The sequence below is a fragment of the Cnephaeus nilssonii genome (genome assembly GCF_951640355.1).
Source record: "Cnephaeus nilssonii genome assembly, chromosome: 17".
NCBI lineage: Eukaryota > Metazoa > Chordata > Mammalia > Chiroptera > Vespertilionidae > Cnephaeus > Cnephaeus nilssonii.
In genome coordinates, this window is record NC_137088.1 from 11,203,158 (window position 1) to 11,219,371 (window position 16,214).

At 44.4% G+C, this 16,214-nt stretch overlaps 1 protein-coding gene across 1 annotated transcript in view; it reads right to left on the reverse strand.

The window, feature by feature from the left end:
* The window catches only part of ARPP21 (cAMP regulated phosphoprotein 21), a 99,832-nt gene that overhangs the window by 47,588 nt on the left and 36,030 nt on the right, over window positions 1-16,214 (reverse strand). The window contains exons 14-17 of the mRNA XM_079795493.1: window positions 11,200-11,433; window positions 3,497-3,678; window positions 2,410-2,514; window positions 1,166-1,426 (exon numbers count right to left, since the gene is read on the reverse strand). Of these exons, the coding sequence (XP_079651619.1) occupies window positions 1,166-1,426; window positions 2,410-2,514; window positions 3,497-3,678; window positions 11,200-11,433 (782 nt within the window). The remainder of the gene's footprint in view (window positions 1-1,165; window positions 1,427-2,409; window positions 2,515-3,496; window positions 3,679-11,199; window positions 11,434-16,214) is intronic.

The following is a 16,214-nucleotide window of genomic DNA, read 5'->3' on the forward strand; positions in this document are numbered from 1 at the left end:
ATCACTCAAAATAAAATGAACATCTGAGTGAAAATTATTTCATGGTGGAGGGTTTTGCATGGCTTGAAAAGAAAATTATTTATTCAAGATATAATGGTGGTGAAACAAATGATAAGAAGTTGACACCTTACTTGAAGCAGCTCATCCAATACAATATTTCATAATTAGGATGGAATTTGCTTGAGATGTGTGTGCCTTGAAAATGGACCAGCAAATGCCTCTCTGCATTTTACATCTTGACAGTAATCACTTGCAATATTCTGCAAGGGACACCCAGGAGAGTCCCCGAGATGTTTGGTGCTGAACAGCAACACATCATCAGTCTTGGAGAAGACAGTAAAAATCAGTGATCTGTGGCGTCATACATGCTCCAGTCAATTAAATATGATTAATGGCTACTTGTGAGCGCACCAGTGAGCTCAACTTCCCCCTGGAGAAAGGGAAGAACAGTGGATGCTGGCTTAGCTTCCTCCTTTATGTTACCGAGGAGCGCCTGCCTGGAGCACCCGGTTTGCTCCAGAAAATGCTTTGAATCCACAAGAAGGGAAAGAATGAGCTTGGCCGGCATGGCTCAGTGGTTGAGTGTCGACCTATGAATCAGGGGGACATGGTTCAATTCCCAGTCAGGGCAAATGGCCGGGTTGTGGGCTCTATCACCAGTGTGGGGCATGCAGGAGGCAGCCAATCAATGATTCTCTCGCATTATTGATGTTTCTCTCTTTCTCTCTCCCTCTCCCTTCCTCTCTGAAATTAATAAAAATATATATTTTGAAAAATAAGGGAAAAGGACAAATTTCCAGAGCAGCAGCAAGAGAACACTCAGCACCCCCCTGGAGTAGGCTTCCTTCTTGCCCAAGGCTTTCCCTTCCTGGGCAAGCCAGTGAGCAGGGCGCCACAGGGAAGGGACTGCCTCCGTGTGGCCTTGTACCAGCGGGGTCTGGAAAACAGATGTTTCCCCACCGTATCATGGACATTTGGGTCAGTTTCATTGAACTTCCTTTCTGAGCCCCAAGGCTTTGCACAAGGACAGACCAAGCCCTGCAGGTGCGGAATACACGTCTGGACCCGAAGGAACTGGTGATACTCCACATGGAAAGATAGGGGTCCAAGTGCACTACAGATCAACTACATACAGGTCACAGGTGTGAGAAAAGAGCACACTCACCTGTGCAGGTGGAGGCTGTTGCACAAATCCCTGTGGGGAGGGAGGGGCCTGGAGGACTTGTTGAGAGATGGAAGGTCCAGAGCCTGAGAACCCGCCTGTGGGGAGCTGTTGGCCCGTGGAGGCGATGACATAGCTGGGCTGTTGGTTAGGCTGTGGCATGAGGGATGGTGGGTAGACAGGGCCGGATGGGGGCTCAGGGGTCTCTCCTGAGGATTGCCTGCTCAGGTTCATCTGACCGAACTGTGTTGCCACGTCTTCTCTCTGCAAGACACAGAGATTAAGGAGGAAATCAGTGAGATCAGCTTAGTACTGGGAGAGGCAGACACAGGCCACATGCTTGTCACTGTGGGAGAAGCAGGCAGTACACATTGAAAAATAAATAAAAAGAAAGGAATTTTGGGTCCAGAACAAGAGAACATAACAAGAGAAATCAGATTTAATCATCCCAAGGAACAAGATGGCAAACAATTTGACCCAAATCTCCCTCTTTCAGTGGAAACTATTTTTTTTCATTAAGGGCTTGGGCTCCTCAGGATGGTGCTGAGATAAGGAGGGCTTGGTGTTCTGTCCTGAAGGGTCAGCTGGTCTTCCCAACAGTAACCACAGGATCTGTCTCTGTGGAGAGGAAGAAGGACCCATGGTCATGGTCACCCATGGCGGCTGCAAAGATGGAACCAGGACTGGCACCACCAACAGGCTGGGTGGGACCCCATTTGTTTATTAGGGAGTCTTCGCTCACTGGCCCGGCCTGAGATTTAGTGGCGATATTCACTGTTAATTGTCCAGAAGGACCTAGTACATGGAGGGAAAGTGAAGTGGAAATTGGGGGATGGGGATGTGAGAGGAACAACTACATCAGGGGCTTAGGGTGATGACGGTTTCTATCTTGACACTGACTTTTAGGTATTTCCAAACCCTCATACCAAGTTGACATGTTCCTGTGTTTCTGACTTCTGATTCTGAATGCATTCAATTTCTGTTAGCTGGTAAACTCTTTAAAAGGCACCAGCTTGCAGAAGCACTCAACGTGGGGCAGATGACAGAAAGGAAACCAGGATTTTGAAGATAGGTTGCAAAGATGGAATGAGACATTCTCACACACACACACACACACACACACACACACACACACACACACAGTCATAGTCAGCCCAGGGCACCCACCCGGCATCAGCCAGCCCGACACAGGAACGTGGTAAAACCAAGAGAACATAAGCGGGGAAGTCAGACACAGTAAGTCCTACCATGGGGTACTGCTGCGTTGGAGACACAGGCAGGAGATGCTGGGGAGGAAAAGAAACTCCTGGATATTGCACTGACTGGGAGGAAGCCTGCAGCCCCTGGACAGACTGCGGAAAGAAAAAGTTGATCAGGTAACAGGGAAGCATGGGGGTTGAAATCCCATCGAAGGCTGTCATATCTGAAGCTTACCACCCTCCCAACACCCCCTACAGGTCCTCTTGGATCCATGCACTCTGGAGAGGGGAGCCGGCCACCAGGGAAAGTGAGAGCCATGCAGGCCAGGGCAGCCAGCCTTGAGGGAGGCTCGTCTGCTCAGAGTGAACATTCTTGCCAGAAGGTGCTGCTGCTACATGTTCATGCTGTTGGTTAGATCCTCTGGGTCTCAAAATATTGCCCAGAACCTTCCCCCATGCAAAGATTTGGCTGTTTTGGGGCCATTTGGTTAAGCCAGATAATAACGTAAGCAGAGCAATTTAAGATGCAATAAAGAAATCTACCACCTTCAGGGAGATTTGCCAAATAAATCTACCACCTCCAGGGACTAAGAAGTAAGGAAAAAAAAATACTTAAAAGGAAGTTCGCTCCCGCTAACTCCCTGGAACACCTCAGGTTTCACATGTCACCCGAGGCAATGGAGGGCAGCTCTGCATCTCTAAGGCTTGTGGGAACAGCCAGGCCACCTTGGAATTAACTGGTTTCTTTTCTTCCCATTGATTTAAAATTGTAATACTGACTCTCTGCAGACACGAACACTTGTTCTGTGTTGGGAATGGGTGAGCCAGATGATACCAAGGCCTGGGAGGGAATGTAAGTTCCGTTCCCAAGAAGGGCTCTCTGATACATAAAAGTAGCATCTAGACCTAAGAAAAAACTCATCACGCATTCTCCCTAGTTCCACGTCCTCCCCAGGTAAGTCATTGGATGGGGCATCGTTTCTATCTAAACTTAAGGATCCAGGTGAGATCCTGTCCCCCTGCAACCAAGGACTCCAGGCTGCCAGGTTTGACTTAGAAGAGGATGGAGGAGAATATTGAAGACCGCAGTCTCTGTCTTGGACCACATCCCCCTGCCTTCCCACCAGCTCCTCACCTGAGTGACCAGCGGGCCTGCCATGGGCGGCTGCGGTGGCTGCACCTGCTGCTGCGGCTGAGGAGAGGGCTGCTGCCGGGGCTGCTGCTGGGCCGGTCCCACCACGGCGCCTCGCAGGGGCTGCTGACTGGCAGGGGGGTTGTAGATGGCAGGGCTTCCATCGGGATTCACAAAGGGCTGGCCTGCAATGGAGTCAGACAGAGCTCGGTCCAGGGGGGCTCTCGGCTCTCCTTTGCCAGAAAGAACCACTCTGATTCATACTAAAAGGGCAACCTGCCCAGGCGGCATGACTCAGTGGCTGAGCATCAACCTATGAACCAGGAGGTCACAATTCGATTCCAGGTCAGGGCACATGCCCGGGTTGTGGGCTCGACCCCCAATGTGGGGAGTGCAGGAGGCAGCCAATCAATTCTTTCTCATCATTGATGTTTCTATCTTTCTCTCCCTCCCTCTCTAAAATTAAAAAAAAGACCCAAAAAACAAACAAAAAAAGCAACCTCAGGTAAAGAGAGGCAGTGGGAATCCAGGACCCCCCACCTTCACCCTGGGAAGATTGGCTGTTTCTGAGCCATGCGCTTAACCGGGAGAAGAATGTAAGCCAGAGCAATGGAAGAAGCAGCACAGAAGTCCAGCACCTTCGGGGAGATTTGCCAAAGCTGGGGCGGCTGTGTGCAGACGCCCCAGTGGAGAAGCAATCTGCAGGAAGCTCTGTGTTTGCTGCCCTGACCTCACAGCCTTCAGCGGCAAACACACACCCAGAGGGGCTGCTTTCCTCTTGCGCGGCCCCAGCGGCGTTTGTTACACGTTAGTTACCAATACGTTTGTTTAGCTTCCCCTGGCCTTGTGGCCAATGCAGTGTCATTGTCATTTCCACAAACACATGTTCAACAGAACATACCACAGCCATCCACATGCTTCCCTGAATAGGCGCACGGGGGAGTGCATGGGTTTAGATTTTAAAGGTCATGCATAATAAACGTAACACGGAATCATCTTGTAATGGCAAAGGGAAATGTGGTACTTTGCCTTTTTATTGCGAGTATTTGGGGAGTGTTTTAGAGCAGCGGTAGCCAACCGGTGCTCCGTGGACCACTGCTGGTCCGTCCGGAGGTCCGAGAGGTTGGCGCCCGCTGTTCTAGTTTACAGAATAGTAGTATTGGAGCCTCATCTTGACTCTGTGAGGAAGGAAATGAAAGCCCTGCAGAAAGCTGATAGGAATTAGGAGCTGAAGGGGAGTGAGTCAAGGGTAGCAGACGAAAGAGAAATGGGAGGGGGGAGGTAAAAGGGAGGACCAATAGGTTTCCAATGTGGCAGGTACAGTGACAGGCACCTGCCATGCATGACCTCAGCTCTTCCAACAACTCACAGAATGCAATCTCACCTGACTGGAGACAAGGAAATAAGGGCTCAGAGGGAGCAAGCAACTTACTGAGAAACAAACATCAACAACAACAACAAACAGTAAGTGAGAGGACCGGGAAAGGACCATGGTCAGAGTGACTCCAAAGTCCATTCACTTCGCATCACACCCAATAGCTGAAGCCCACCAGCCAAGTCTACATAAAGAGTAGCTGGGACACTGAGGTACCATGGGAAAGATCCACCCATCACTGGAAAGCAACAAGCCATGCACGAGAGGTGGGGCCATGTTTCAAGATGAAATCACACCCAGGACTGGCAGATAAAGAATGAGGAGGATCAGAATATGGGGCAATGGACTGGCAAACTGTGTGAGTCCTTCCTTCCCTTTTCCATAACCCCCACTACCCTATGGGAAAGGGAGCAGTAGGTATGTTTGTCCCCAAGCTAAAGCCACAAAAATATTCTCTAGGAATCTGAGCGAAATGCCTGGGAGGAGGAGGACTCCCAGCATGAGGCTGGTGTCTCCGAAGAGGGTCCCCCACCTCCTGGCATTGGGCAGAGGCAGCTTGCTGAGTCCTTCCCAAGCACGTATCTGCAGCCTCTCCTTGCATTGTTCAGTGTGCAGGGCTTGCATGGGCATCTGATTCGGGAAGGGGCACATGATGGCTGAGGACACCGGCCTTGTGCTTTTATAACGTATGTGAAGAACAACCAAAGATCACCAACGACTTGAGGAAAATTAGCAACGGCAACCGCCAAAAAAAGAACAGAGAGGGAAATATAAAACCTGACCCAAAGGAAATGATAGTCTGGTGAAAAAAAAAATTGTATGCTATTTAACAACAAAGAACAAACTGTTCTCAAATGAGAGCTAAGTTAATTAGATAATGTTTGCTAAGTGAAGGAAACCAGTCCCCAAAGGGTAGCTACAGTACAATTCCATTTCCATTTCATTCAAGATCAGGCATCCTTTACCAACGCAATGGAACTCGGAATAGTGGTGTCTCTAAGGGACCATGAGGGACGCTCCTGGGAGACGAGTCATGCTCTATGTCTTACTCCGGGTGATGCTTACACAGGTGTTCACATATGCAAATATTTACTAAGGCCACACGTCAGATGTGTGCAGATCATGCCCATCACCTTGTGCACTTTGTCAATGACATTAAGAATGGAAACTGGGATAGGTTGGTGAGGCAAATGCTGGTGTTGTAGTGAAATCAAACCAAGTTCTCACAGGCAAAGAGCAATGGATTTGACTTCAGCTCAGTTAGGAACCATATGGGAGCTTAGCATTCCCCATCATTACCAGGAAATTTCAACCCAGATATGTGTGTGTGTGTGTGTGTGTGTGTGTGTGTGTGTGTGTGTGTGTAACAAGCAACTTTATGCTGCATTTCCATGAACATACCTGCCAGAACTGATAACAGTTTCATAACCAATCACACATGCTGTCATGGAAGCAAATGTGCCAGAATTATATTCACGGAACAATCACTAAGTTGAGTAGCATTTTTTTTTCTAATGTTCTTTATGGACACGTGTTTTCCTGTCACTGTCATTTAATTTTATCTCTTTCAAAAAATAGCTTTCTTCTGGATTTTAAATCTGCAACCCATTTTTCCCACAAACCAGCAATTTGGGAAAATATGAAAAATAGTTTAATCTCCCCCCAAAAAATTCTATTAGCCCATTTAGCATTCAAATCCTCTGTGCCCCCACCTCCACCCCATTTTTTGTATCTTTAAAAGAGGAAAAATTTAGGTAGCTAATATTTTTAAAAAATCTTCACAGCAACTTTATATGAAATCATTTTAAAATTAGTCTATGTGCTTACACAAATACACAAACATACAAACATATAAACAACAATAGCAAACTAAAAGAAAGAATCTATTCTATTCTATCTGACTTTCAACATCTCCAGGAAGTGTGAAAACCTGAGCATAATTAGGGTGAAAAACCTAACTACAGATAGTCAGATGTTCTTTTTGATACAGTTTAGATCCCCTTTGTGAAATATTGTCAATATGATGTGGACCAGAAGAAAGAAGTGTTTCTAAATAATTACATAGGAAAAGTACCAAGAATCCACCTCGGTAGAGAGTGATGGCAGGTTCTTCTGGAAGGAGAAGAAAGTATGAAAGATTGATTAGAGGAGAGGTAAAAATAATGGAGGAAAATGAAAGAGGTGAGCTGGATGCCAGGAAAGAGAATGATTTCCTAAGAGAACAAGGATGGGTGAATCTTGGTTTTCAAGTTGGGCAATGATAACCTTTCCACCATCCAGATGCAATGACCACTGAATACAGCAGTTAGTTTGAATGGCAGCTGAAGTCCAAAGGGGCCAGAAAAACTCGCTGACCCAGGGTCTATCCAGCTTAGAAGAGGTCTTCATGTCAGGACCTACACTGGCATGCCCAGCAGGCCCTGGCACGTGTGTTGGCACAGTACAGGGAGTGCAGTCACAGAGGTGAGCCCGTGCTGTGCGCTGAGCCAGGGCCGAGGAAAGGTTCCATGCAGAGTGCTCATTCCTCTCCGATACGTGACATTAGGTGGATCATGTCTCCCCTCTCCTCCCAACATGGATGATGTGTAATAGGTATTATTTTACGAATATATACTTATTGAGCCCTGCACAGTGACTAAGACTTTGTTATCCATTCCAGGATGCAAAACCAAAAATAAACACACAACGAAGTATGACCCTTCGTCCCCAGAAATTCTGAGCTTATAAATATGCCGGTAATAACAAAGTGAACCCATGGGCAACTGACACAAGAAGCAAAGTAGTCACGTGCTCTTGGTTCTTAACACCAAGGAGCGTCTGCCATGTGCTTGGCAGAAGGGTATTTATTTTAAAAGGAAGAAAGGGGGCGAGTTAAAGAGATTTTTCTTTTCTAGGGTTTAAAAGGTGATCAATCTATAATGATAAAAGCATAATATGCTAATTAGGCCAGACATCCTTCCAGACGACCTTCTGGATGAAGCCGGGACTGTGAGGGCCAAGACAGCCACTGCAGCTGAGAGGGCCGAGCCCCTTGGGCGAATTTCGTGCATCAGGCCTCTAGACAGATTATAAGGGAGCTGGTGATTATGGATAGGCAAGGATTCATCCAGATCTTGCAAAGATATGTTTATAGGTAGCACATGGAAACTTCACAGGGCATTTAAGACAAAGGTGGGAGCAGTTTGGGTGAATAGATGCTAGAAGTCTTGTGAAAGAGAAAAAAAGGAGAGGGTCACGGAGGCCCATCGGGACCACGGGGCTGTTCAAAGTGAAGTTCCCGGGGGCAGCCCTCACATCACACAGTCATGCACCTGCACAGATGAAGGCAAAGCAAAGTGGAATGACAACCTATCCCGGCACTGACAAGTACTTGAGGGATGCCAAAGGCGACTGGCATCTCTGGATAGCACTGAGTTGAAAGAAAATAGCCAAACAAAGTTGAGTTTCTGCTAGAAATTTCCGAAAGGAGGCCGAGTCCAAGAAAGATCCAAGTCAAGGCTCAGAACAGGCTTGTCTTGCAAAGACATGACCTAACAGAGGGGTAACTTTGAAACACAGCCTCTAGATGCCTGAAAAGCAAAGGAAGAACAGGTCCAAGGTCGTGAGCGCTGAGTCTAGGGCCAGACAAAATGGAAACTTGTGGCTGTATTTGGGGAATTGCAAGGATACTTGCCCAAATATTTAGTGCTTAGCAAGAGCCAAGTCAATTGTGCTGACAAAGGAAGTTTCGTTTTTGTTTCATTTAGAAGACATGACTGGCAGGAACTTCGTATTTTCAAATCATTGCTTGTCTTACTACTGCTTAAAACAGATATTTCATCAATCCTAATTTCATACCTAGCCACATTCTCAAATATGAGACATTAGATGAAAAACTGCTCTCTGTCTGTCTGTCTGTCTGTCTATCTATCTATCTATCTATCGTAGTTGATATTTCAATTAAAAGTGATTATTGAGCACCCATGCCTAAGCACAGTGCATAAGACTAATTTTTTCTCCAATCTAGGGAAGTAAAAAAAAAAAATAGCCAAATATGGTCCCTTCACACTGGGGCATATAAATGTGCTGGTAACAAGGAAATGAACCCCAGAAAAATGGACATAAGAAGCAAAGTAGTTATATCCTGTTGGTTCCTAACAGCCAGGAATTTCTACTATGTATTTGGCAGAAGATGAGAAGTATGGCTTTCATTCACAGAAATGACAGAGAAAGAGGAGTTCCAGCCCAAAGCAGGCAGATTTCCAGTTTCAGGAGCAGAGTCCTATAAGAGATTAGACAGGTGGAGAGACAGACAGTCATGATCATATACACACCACAAACACACACACACATATATACATACAATTATGTGCATATTTTCAATTTACAAAAACATTCTGTAAAGGAAGAAACATCATAATCCACCTTACATCTCACCACTCAACCATAGTATACAATGTATGAATACATTCTCCTTCTTGTCCAGGGATAGATTAAGGTCTAGCATGTGTCAGATGGGAGAAGTGTGTATGGCAAAGCTGTTCATTCAACAGCTTTATTAGATCCTGTTCCTTAGTTAGGATCCATTCTGAAAGGAGAGATTTTGACAACAGCTCTAAATGACACCATCCGATGAATAAGAATTAGGACTTGGCACCAGAAAGCGCTTGCTTTCTTTTTCTGTAAACAAGATTACAGATGATAATATACACATACACATGCACAGCCACACTGTCATTACAAGTAATATTCTTGCATTATACCCGAAAAATACTCTGTTGTGCTTTTTTGAAACACTCCACAATTTGGCTGGAAATGAAACAACTCAAAACTAATGCTTAGTTTTGTGCTCTTGTCTGCAAAGCCCACCATCTCAATTAAAAGAGAAAGAATTTACGCCAACAGAGTCCGATCGTACTTCGATCAGCGCCCAGAGTAATGAATAGGATGCTGGTTTTCTTTTAATTTATTTTATAGTGCTTTTCGATGATCCAAATAAGATAAAGGCAATCTAATATTCTCCTTAGAAGTATCTAATCAGAAAGCTTTCAAATGGTTTTCAATAAAATGATTATGCCTTCTTTTTCCCTAAAGCTGATGGCATTTTCAAAACGTCTCAAACGCCATGCCTTGAGAATGTGCCATATGTTTTCATGAAACTGTGGCAATTATTCAAGTAGCTTATTTTACTATCATTCTCATGTTTCTCTGAATTTCCTAATTGCTGGTAGCACCATAAATGTGAGAAGATGGAGTCGGATCATTTCTATGAGAGTACATCTGGTTTTGCATTTTCAAGTTTAGCACATCAAAGAAGTACATTGCAATAACCTCAACCAAACCTCAGATATATTTTGAGACAATTCAATCACTACAAAGGCTTCTGAAGAAGTGATGAGTCAAGGTCAAACCTTCTCTCAACCACTGCACTGCTGACATTTTGGGGCTGCGTACTCCTGTGTCGTAAGGAGCTGACCTGTGCATTGTAGGATGTTTAGTAGCTCCTCTGGCCTCTACCTCTGGCCAGAGGAGCTACCTCCTCCTCGGGGTCATGATAATCAGAATGTCTGCAGATATTGCCAATGGCCTTGGAGGCATGGGCAACATTGCCCAGCGTGGGAAGTCTCCCTCATAAAGCAAATGCTCATCCGTCTACTGGCTCAATGCTCTGGGTCTATGGAAGTTAACCAAACACTAGAGAAATTTAAAAAAACTAAGAGCCAATAGCCTTTTACCTTTGAAGAAACTATAATCAGGAAGTTGCCACTTTTCCAAACTCTACCAAAACCAGTGTAGGCCTAAAATCTCTAAAATACACAAGAATTTGCTCTCTGTTCCCTCTTCGCCGCTGATATTCCTTATTGTCCAGTAGGAACTGGGTGAAGTGGCAAGATTAGGAATATCTGCTATAGTCAAGAATCCATTGTGTCCCAATTAATGTCTCAAGTTCATGAAATATTTTGGATGCAGAGACATTTTTAACATCATAACAGGCTATGCATGGATTTATTCTGAGAAACACCACGTTTCAATTAGTGTATCCCAGTTCATCACTCACTGATCCCAGATCTTAGTTCCTGGAAATACATGGGAAACACTGTGGTCAGTGAAGAGCGGACAGAGAACAGTGAGCATTTCTGGAAGCATCTGTATCTATATACCTATATCAATACTGATATCAGTACGGAGATGTAGGGTATAGCAACAGATCCTAAATCAAGACCCTCCATAGAAGAACATGCACCAGGCTCAAGAATTTTCAAACAACTCGCTAATAAAATCCTAAGACTGAGCACAAGAACAAACTTCTGGTCTTGAGTCCCTGGTGAAGCAGAGGAAATGGTACACTAACCTGTGTGCGGATTCAGAAGGATGCTTCCGGGAGGGATGCCTGTTGCAGCTTCCAGTGGCAGGAGGATGTAGCTGGTGCTGCCTGGACCGACCTGGCCCCCCATCCCACTCTCCGCATAGGGCACACAGCCGGGAGAAGTGGCCGCCACGCCCGAGACCAGGGATGTGCTCTGGAGAGGCGGATGGGTGCGGGACAGCGATCCTGAGGAGCCGGCACTGCTGGACGACTCAGAACCTACCACAGAGATACAAATCGACATGTCATTCATCAGAGAGAAGAGGACAAAAACCACAGCTCTGGGTCTAAATGCTACTTTAAATAATCCATCATTAAGGAGTTTGAGGTGAGAGCTGCAGGCAGGAATAATGAATGCCCCTCCCACATTTTGGGCTCATATTTTATTGAAATATCGGCTACATAGTTTTCAGATGTGTCAATTTCCTTAAAAACGAGATTAAGAGTGAACACTCTCTTAGCTTTCTCACATGCCCTAGGGTGATTAACTAACTGGTAAATGGTACCCTAAAGCTCTGAACTCAGTGCCTGAAAACTCCCATCACCCTGAGTAATTAAAGCCATGGGAATGTCTTACTGAACTGGAGTTATGAGAATAAAATGACTGAAACAGAGCTTCAAGAGACCAGTTTAAGGAGGAGTCCTGTGATATGCTAATCATATCGATGGTTCTTAAATACTGGTTCTTCAACATCTGTAAAGTTAAAATGTGAAGGCACAGAGCTGGAAATCATCTTTTCCCCCAGATGCGAGTAGAAGTGGATCATTCCTATTGGGAGAGCTTAAGCTCCGCACTGTAGTTCACACATTTGCAGCAATCTTATTAATACAGCCAACAGGTGGACCAAGGAGGGTTTGGTCTGCATGACAATAATGAAGCATCCTTTAAGTGACACAGAATAGTTAAGTCATAGGGCATGCTTGTGGACTGTGGCTTTCTTACATGTAGGTGACTAGGTCAGTGTGCATGAGCTCCCAAGGTGGAATCTAGCCATAATCATCTCCCTCTCCTTTCTCTGGGACAAAGAAACAGTTGCTACATCTATGTCCGTTAGGCAACCAGAGTCAAGTAGCTGCGGGGACCTTGACCATGGCCATTCTGGGCATCAACCAGATTATTAACCAGAGCATCCGAGAAAAAACACACCAAGCAAAACTTAAATATCTGTGAATTTAAGCCAATGTGTGATTTGGATGCTATCATAGATTACAAGAATGCAGTACAAAAAAATTTTTAAATTATTAGCACACACTATTGACTTTGGACATTAAAAAATGCACTCTTCTATGGCATTAAAGGTTAACATATATAACACATATATTAACCTTGTTTTCAAGATTCTAAAATGTACCCTTAAAATAAACTGGGATTCTTTGAAAATAAGGGATAGAAATAGAACAGGCCATTACAGGGAAGAGGGGCCAGTGGTGAGTGCTGTTTTTTGAGGAGGAGGAGGATAGTGATTTTTCTTGAGCATTCATTATGTGTGAGCACTGTATAAAGCCTAATAATAAGTACTCTTACTGCCTATATGGATAGGGAAATGGAAGCATAGAGAAGTTAGGTAACTCAAGTTGACTCACAGAGCTAGGAAATGACAGAGTTAGGATTTGTTCTTGGCAGACTAATATAGATTTAACCAGGACCCAAGTGCCTCCTAAAAGCATGCATATGAGTATACCATGGACAACCACAGATGTTCTCAGTTGGGAATTTTCTCTTTTTCCATGACTTGGTTCTTAATATTAATAAACTTTCAGGTTAATTCAGGATGCTCCAACTAACCAGTTTAAAATACTAACGTGGTTCTGAATAACATATGGTGGTAGGGGGAAATAAAGGATCTACACAGAATTTTGAAAATGCAAGGAGTAATTCTGGGACCACATCACTGATATTCTGACCCATAAATCACAGCCCCAGTGCAAACCGTAGAGTTTGTTTGAGGACTTGCCATGTATGATCTGATGTTACAGTCCAAGTTTGACACTAGTATAGACTCAACAACAACAACTACAACAACAGTAATCATACAATAAAACTTCTGACCCCCAACATGTAAGGTCATATAAAAATGATCATGCCTATGTCTGGGCGGAGGGGCTAGACAGTGAGAAAGAGCTGGAGCCAATGAGGCATGTCAAAACTCTGATTGGAGGTGTGAGCTAGTGAGGACTTGGGAGCCATCCCTTTAAAATGAGATCAAGAAGAATAGTGCCCTAATGATCTCCAGGTCCATCCATGCTGTTGCAAATAGTAAGAATTCCTTCTTTTTTACTGCAGCATGGTATTCCATTGTGTAGATGTACCACAGTTTTTTAATCCCCTCATGTGCTGATGGGCACTTAGGCTGTTTCCAAATCTTAGCTATGCATATAAGCCTAACCAACAGATACAGACAACAGGAGGGTGAAGGCATGATTGGGTGGGGGGGTTGGAGGGTAATGAGGGGATAAGGAAACATATGTAATACCTTAATCAATAAAGAAATTTTTTTAAAAAAGAATAGTGCCCTGTCTGTCAGTTTCTGTGGGAGGGTAAGAACCTGACTTTGATAAACACCAATTAGCAAACACAGATGATGCAATCACATTGACCAATCACCTCTCTAAAGTCATCCATCACTTTTCCACCAGCTCACTAATGCTCTCCTGCCTTTTGTTTAGCAGGGTTGAGTTTAATCTCCATCCCCTATTGTTATAGTGGTAACTCCTATTGCAATAATTTTGAGATAAAGTCTTCTTTGCCTGTCTAACTCATCTGATGCAATTTTTCTTTTTTTAAGGACCCTCAAACATAAGTATTCTTTTTCTGAATTCAAGAAAATTCCAGTTTCAGGTCAGAATTCAGTATTACAAGGCAGAAGAAAGTATCCAGGCTGCATCAGTGTAATGATGAAAATAAACATGCAGAAGAGGAGTGGCAGCAGGATGAGGTGTCTTGCATTGGCTTCAAAAACACTCTAACTTTCAACAAATTAAAAAAATACTCTAGGGTGTAGACTAGGAAGCGGGCAACAAAAATGCCCTTGCGTCCAGAAAACAAAATGCCAGGCCATGTACAATAATTAAAACGGAAGGCTATCTATTTCTCTAGAACAGTTGTTCTCCAGGCATGGTTTCTGAACAAGCAATCTGCGCTTCAGAAATCCTTCATGTGATACTGATGCAGCTAAAGGTGAGAACCCCTACTGTGGAGGTCAAGAGGGAGGGATGATAGAGAAACGATGGAGAGACACAGGGGTCGTATTCCTATTTTTCAACCACATCACCACTGCCAAGAAACTGCTGAGGTTGCAGCACAAGCACCATCCAAATTCTCACCCCAAGGAGGATGTAATGACATGGTGATGTCATCCACCCCCCAGGGCGTGTGCTGGACATCTGTTCGGTGGCCAGGTGCTCAGTGTGGGGGATGCAACAGGGAAAAGGCAGCCCAGGCCCCAGAGACTGTGCTTGTATGTTCAGACTTCAGTAATATGCTTCCTCTGAAATGTAGGAAAACATGTTTCCCACTTGGAAAAAGTCCTCTTATTGTCTATACAACCTGCTTAGCTCCAACCGATGTCCGATGTCATTCGAGGAGAAGAGCACCCGAAATGTCACTGCTCCAGACTTGGTTTCTGAGACGTAAAAGAACCGTTTGCAAGCCCACTGTGCACAATGAGGTCAAAAATTGGAAACTTGTGCTGCTCTGAAGTTTCCCGACAGCAGAACTGACAGCTCTGCTTCCTAAAAAGCAGCTTGGGAAACTGTGAGTTTGTTCTGACAGCCTATCTTGAGCCCCTTTATTATTATTAGTTTACTTTTTTTTCATTCCATTCCTGCACCTAGACAAGCTTTCAAATGGAAACACTTAGATTTTTAAAAAAATGTCTGAAGCACTTACAATTTCTGACCATTCTTCAAAGAACGTGGCATTTTTGCATTCTTGAGGTGTTTTAAATCTTTCCAAAATGCTTGGCTTTGGAGGGGATTGGGGGTTGGTGCATGGAGAATGCCGATTAATTTAAAAATCATAAGAGCTCTTTAGGTGTACTGGAATTTTCAAGTGTGCCATTTAAGGCACTTGGTTTCTGCCTTTTAAGAAGATGTAAAACTATTGAACTTTTCTTAGTTTACAAGTGCTTAAGTGCACCACAGTGGATTTTCTTGACTTCAGTTGCTGCAATAATGGGATATACCAAGAGCAATTAATTAGAGTTAGAAATCAAGAATTCTCCAATTGGTGAATAAAAATGACAGGAGGCAGTGTGAGCTCACCTGAATCGTTCCAAGTAGCAAGATATGTACATTTAAAGGAGTGACTCTGACTAAATGCTATTAATTTTCTGCCTATGTAGGAAAACACGAGATAATTTCTCTGGAGGCGTCTGTCAACAACATAATTATGTTAAACTATTAGCATAACGAGCCTAGATTTCATAGAACACCCCTAGCATGAGTGTGATGCTTGGTGGGGAAAGTACTCACAGCCTAGGGTGACCCATGTCTAACCTCTGGCTGGTGTTGCCCACTCAGCATTCTCCTCCTGTCTCTGGCCTGCCACTCACCTGAGACCCCAGGCCCTGAATGCACCCCCAGTGTACCCTGAGACCCAGGGCCTGTTAGGGAACATCAGTACTCACCCCCACCCTAGCTGAGAGTCAGGGCCTCCCCACTTCTGAAGTAAGACCCAAACCAAACCAAAACAATGACAAGTACATACTAAACTAAAATGGTGATGGAAGGAGACCTGACTTGGGGTGATGAACACACGATAATATCAATATACAGATGATGTGCTATACAATTATACACCTGAAACCTATACAATTTTACTCACCAAGGTCATGCCAGTAAATTCAATAAAAATAATAAACAAATACCTCAATAAATACAAATAAAAACTTGAGTTCATGGAGTGCTACTAAAGGGTCATCTGTTACCTTCCTGGGATTTTATGAGGTATTTTATTCATAGACATTTGAAAGTGATTTGTAAACGATGGTGAGAGATTC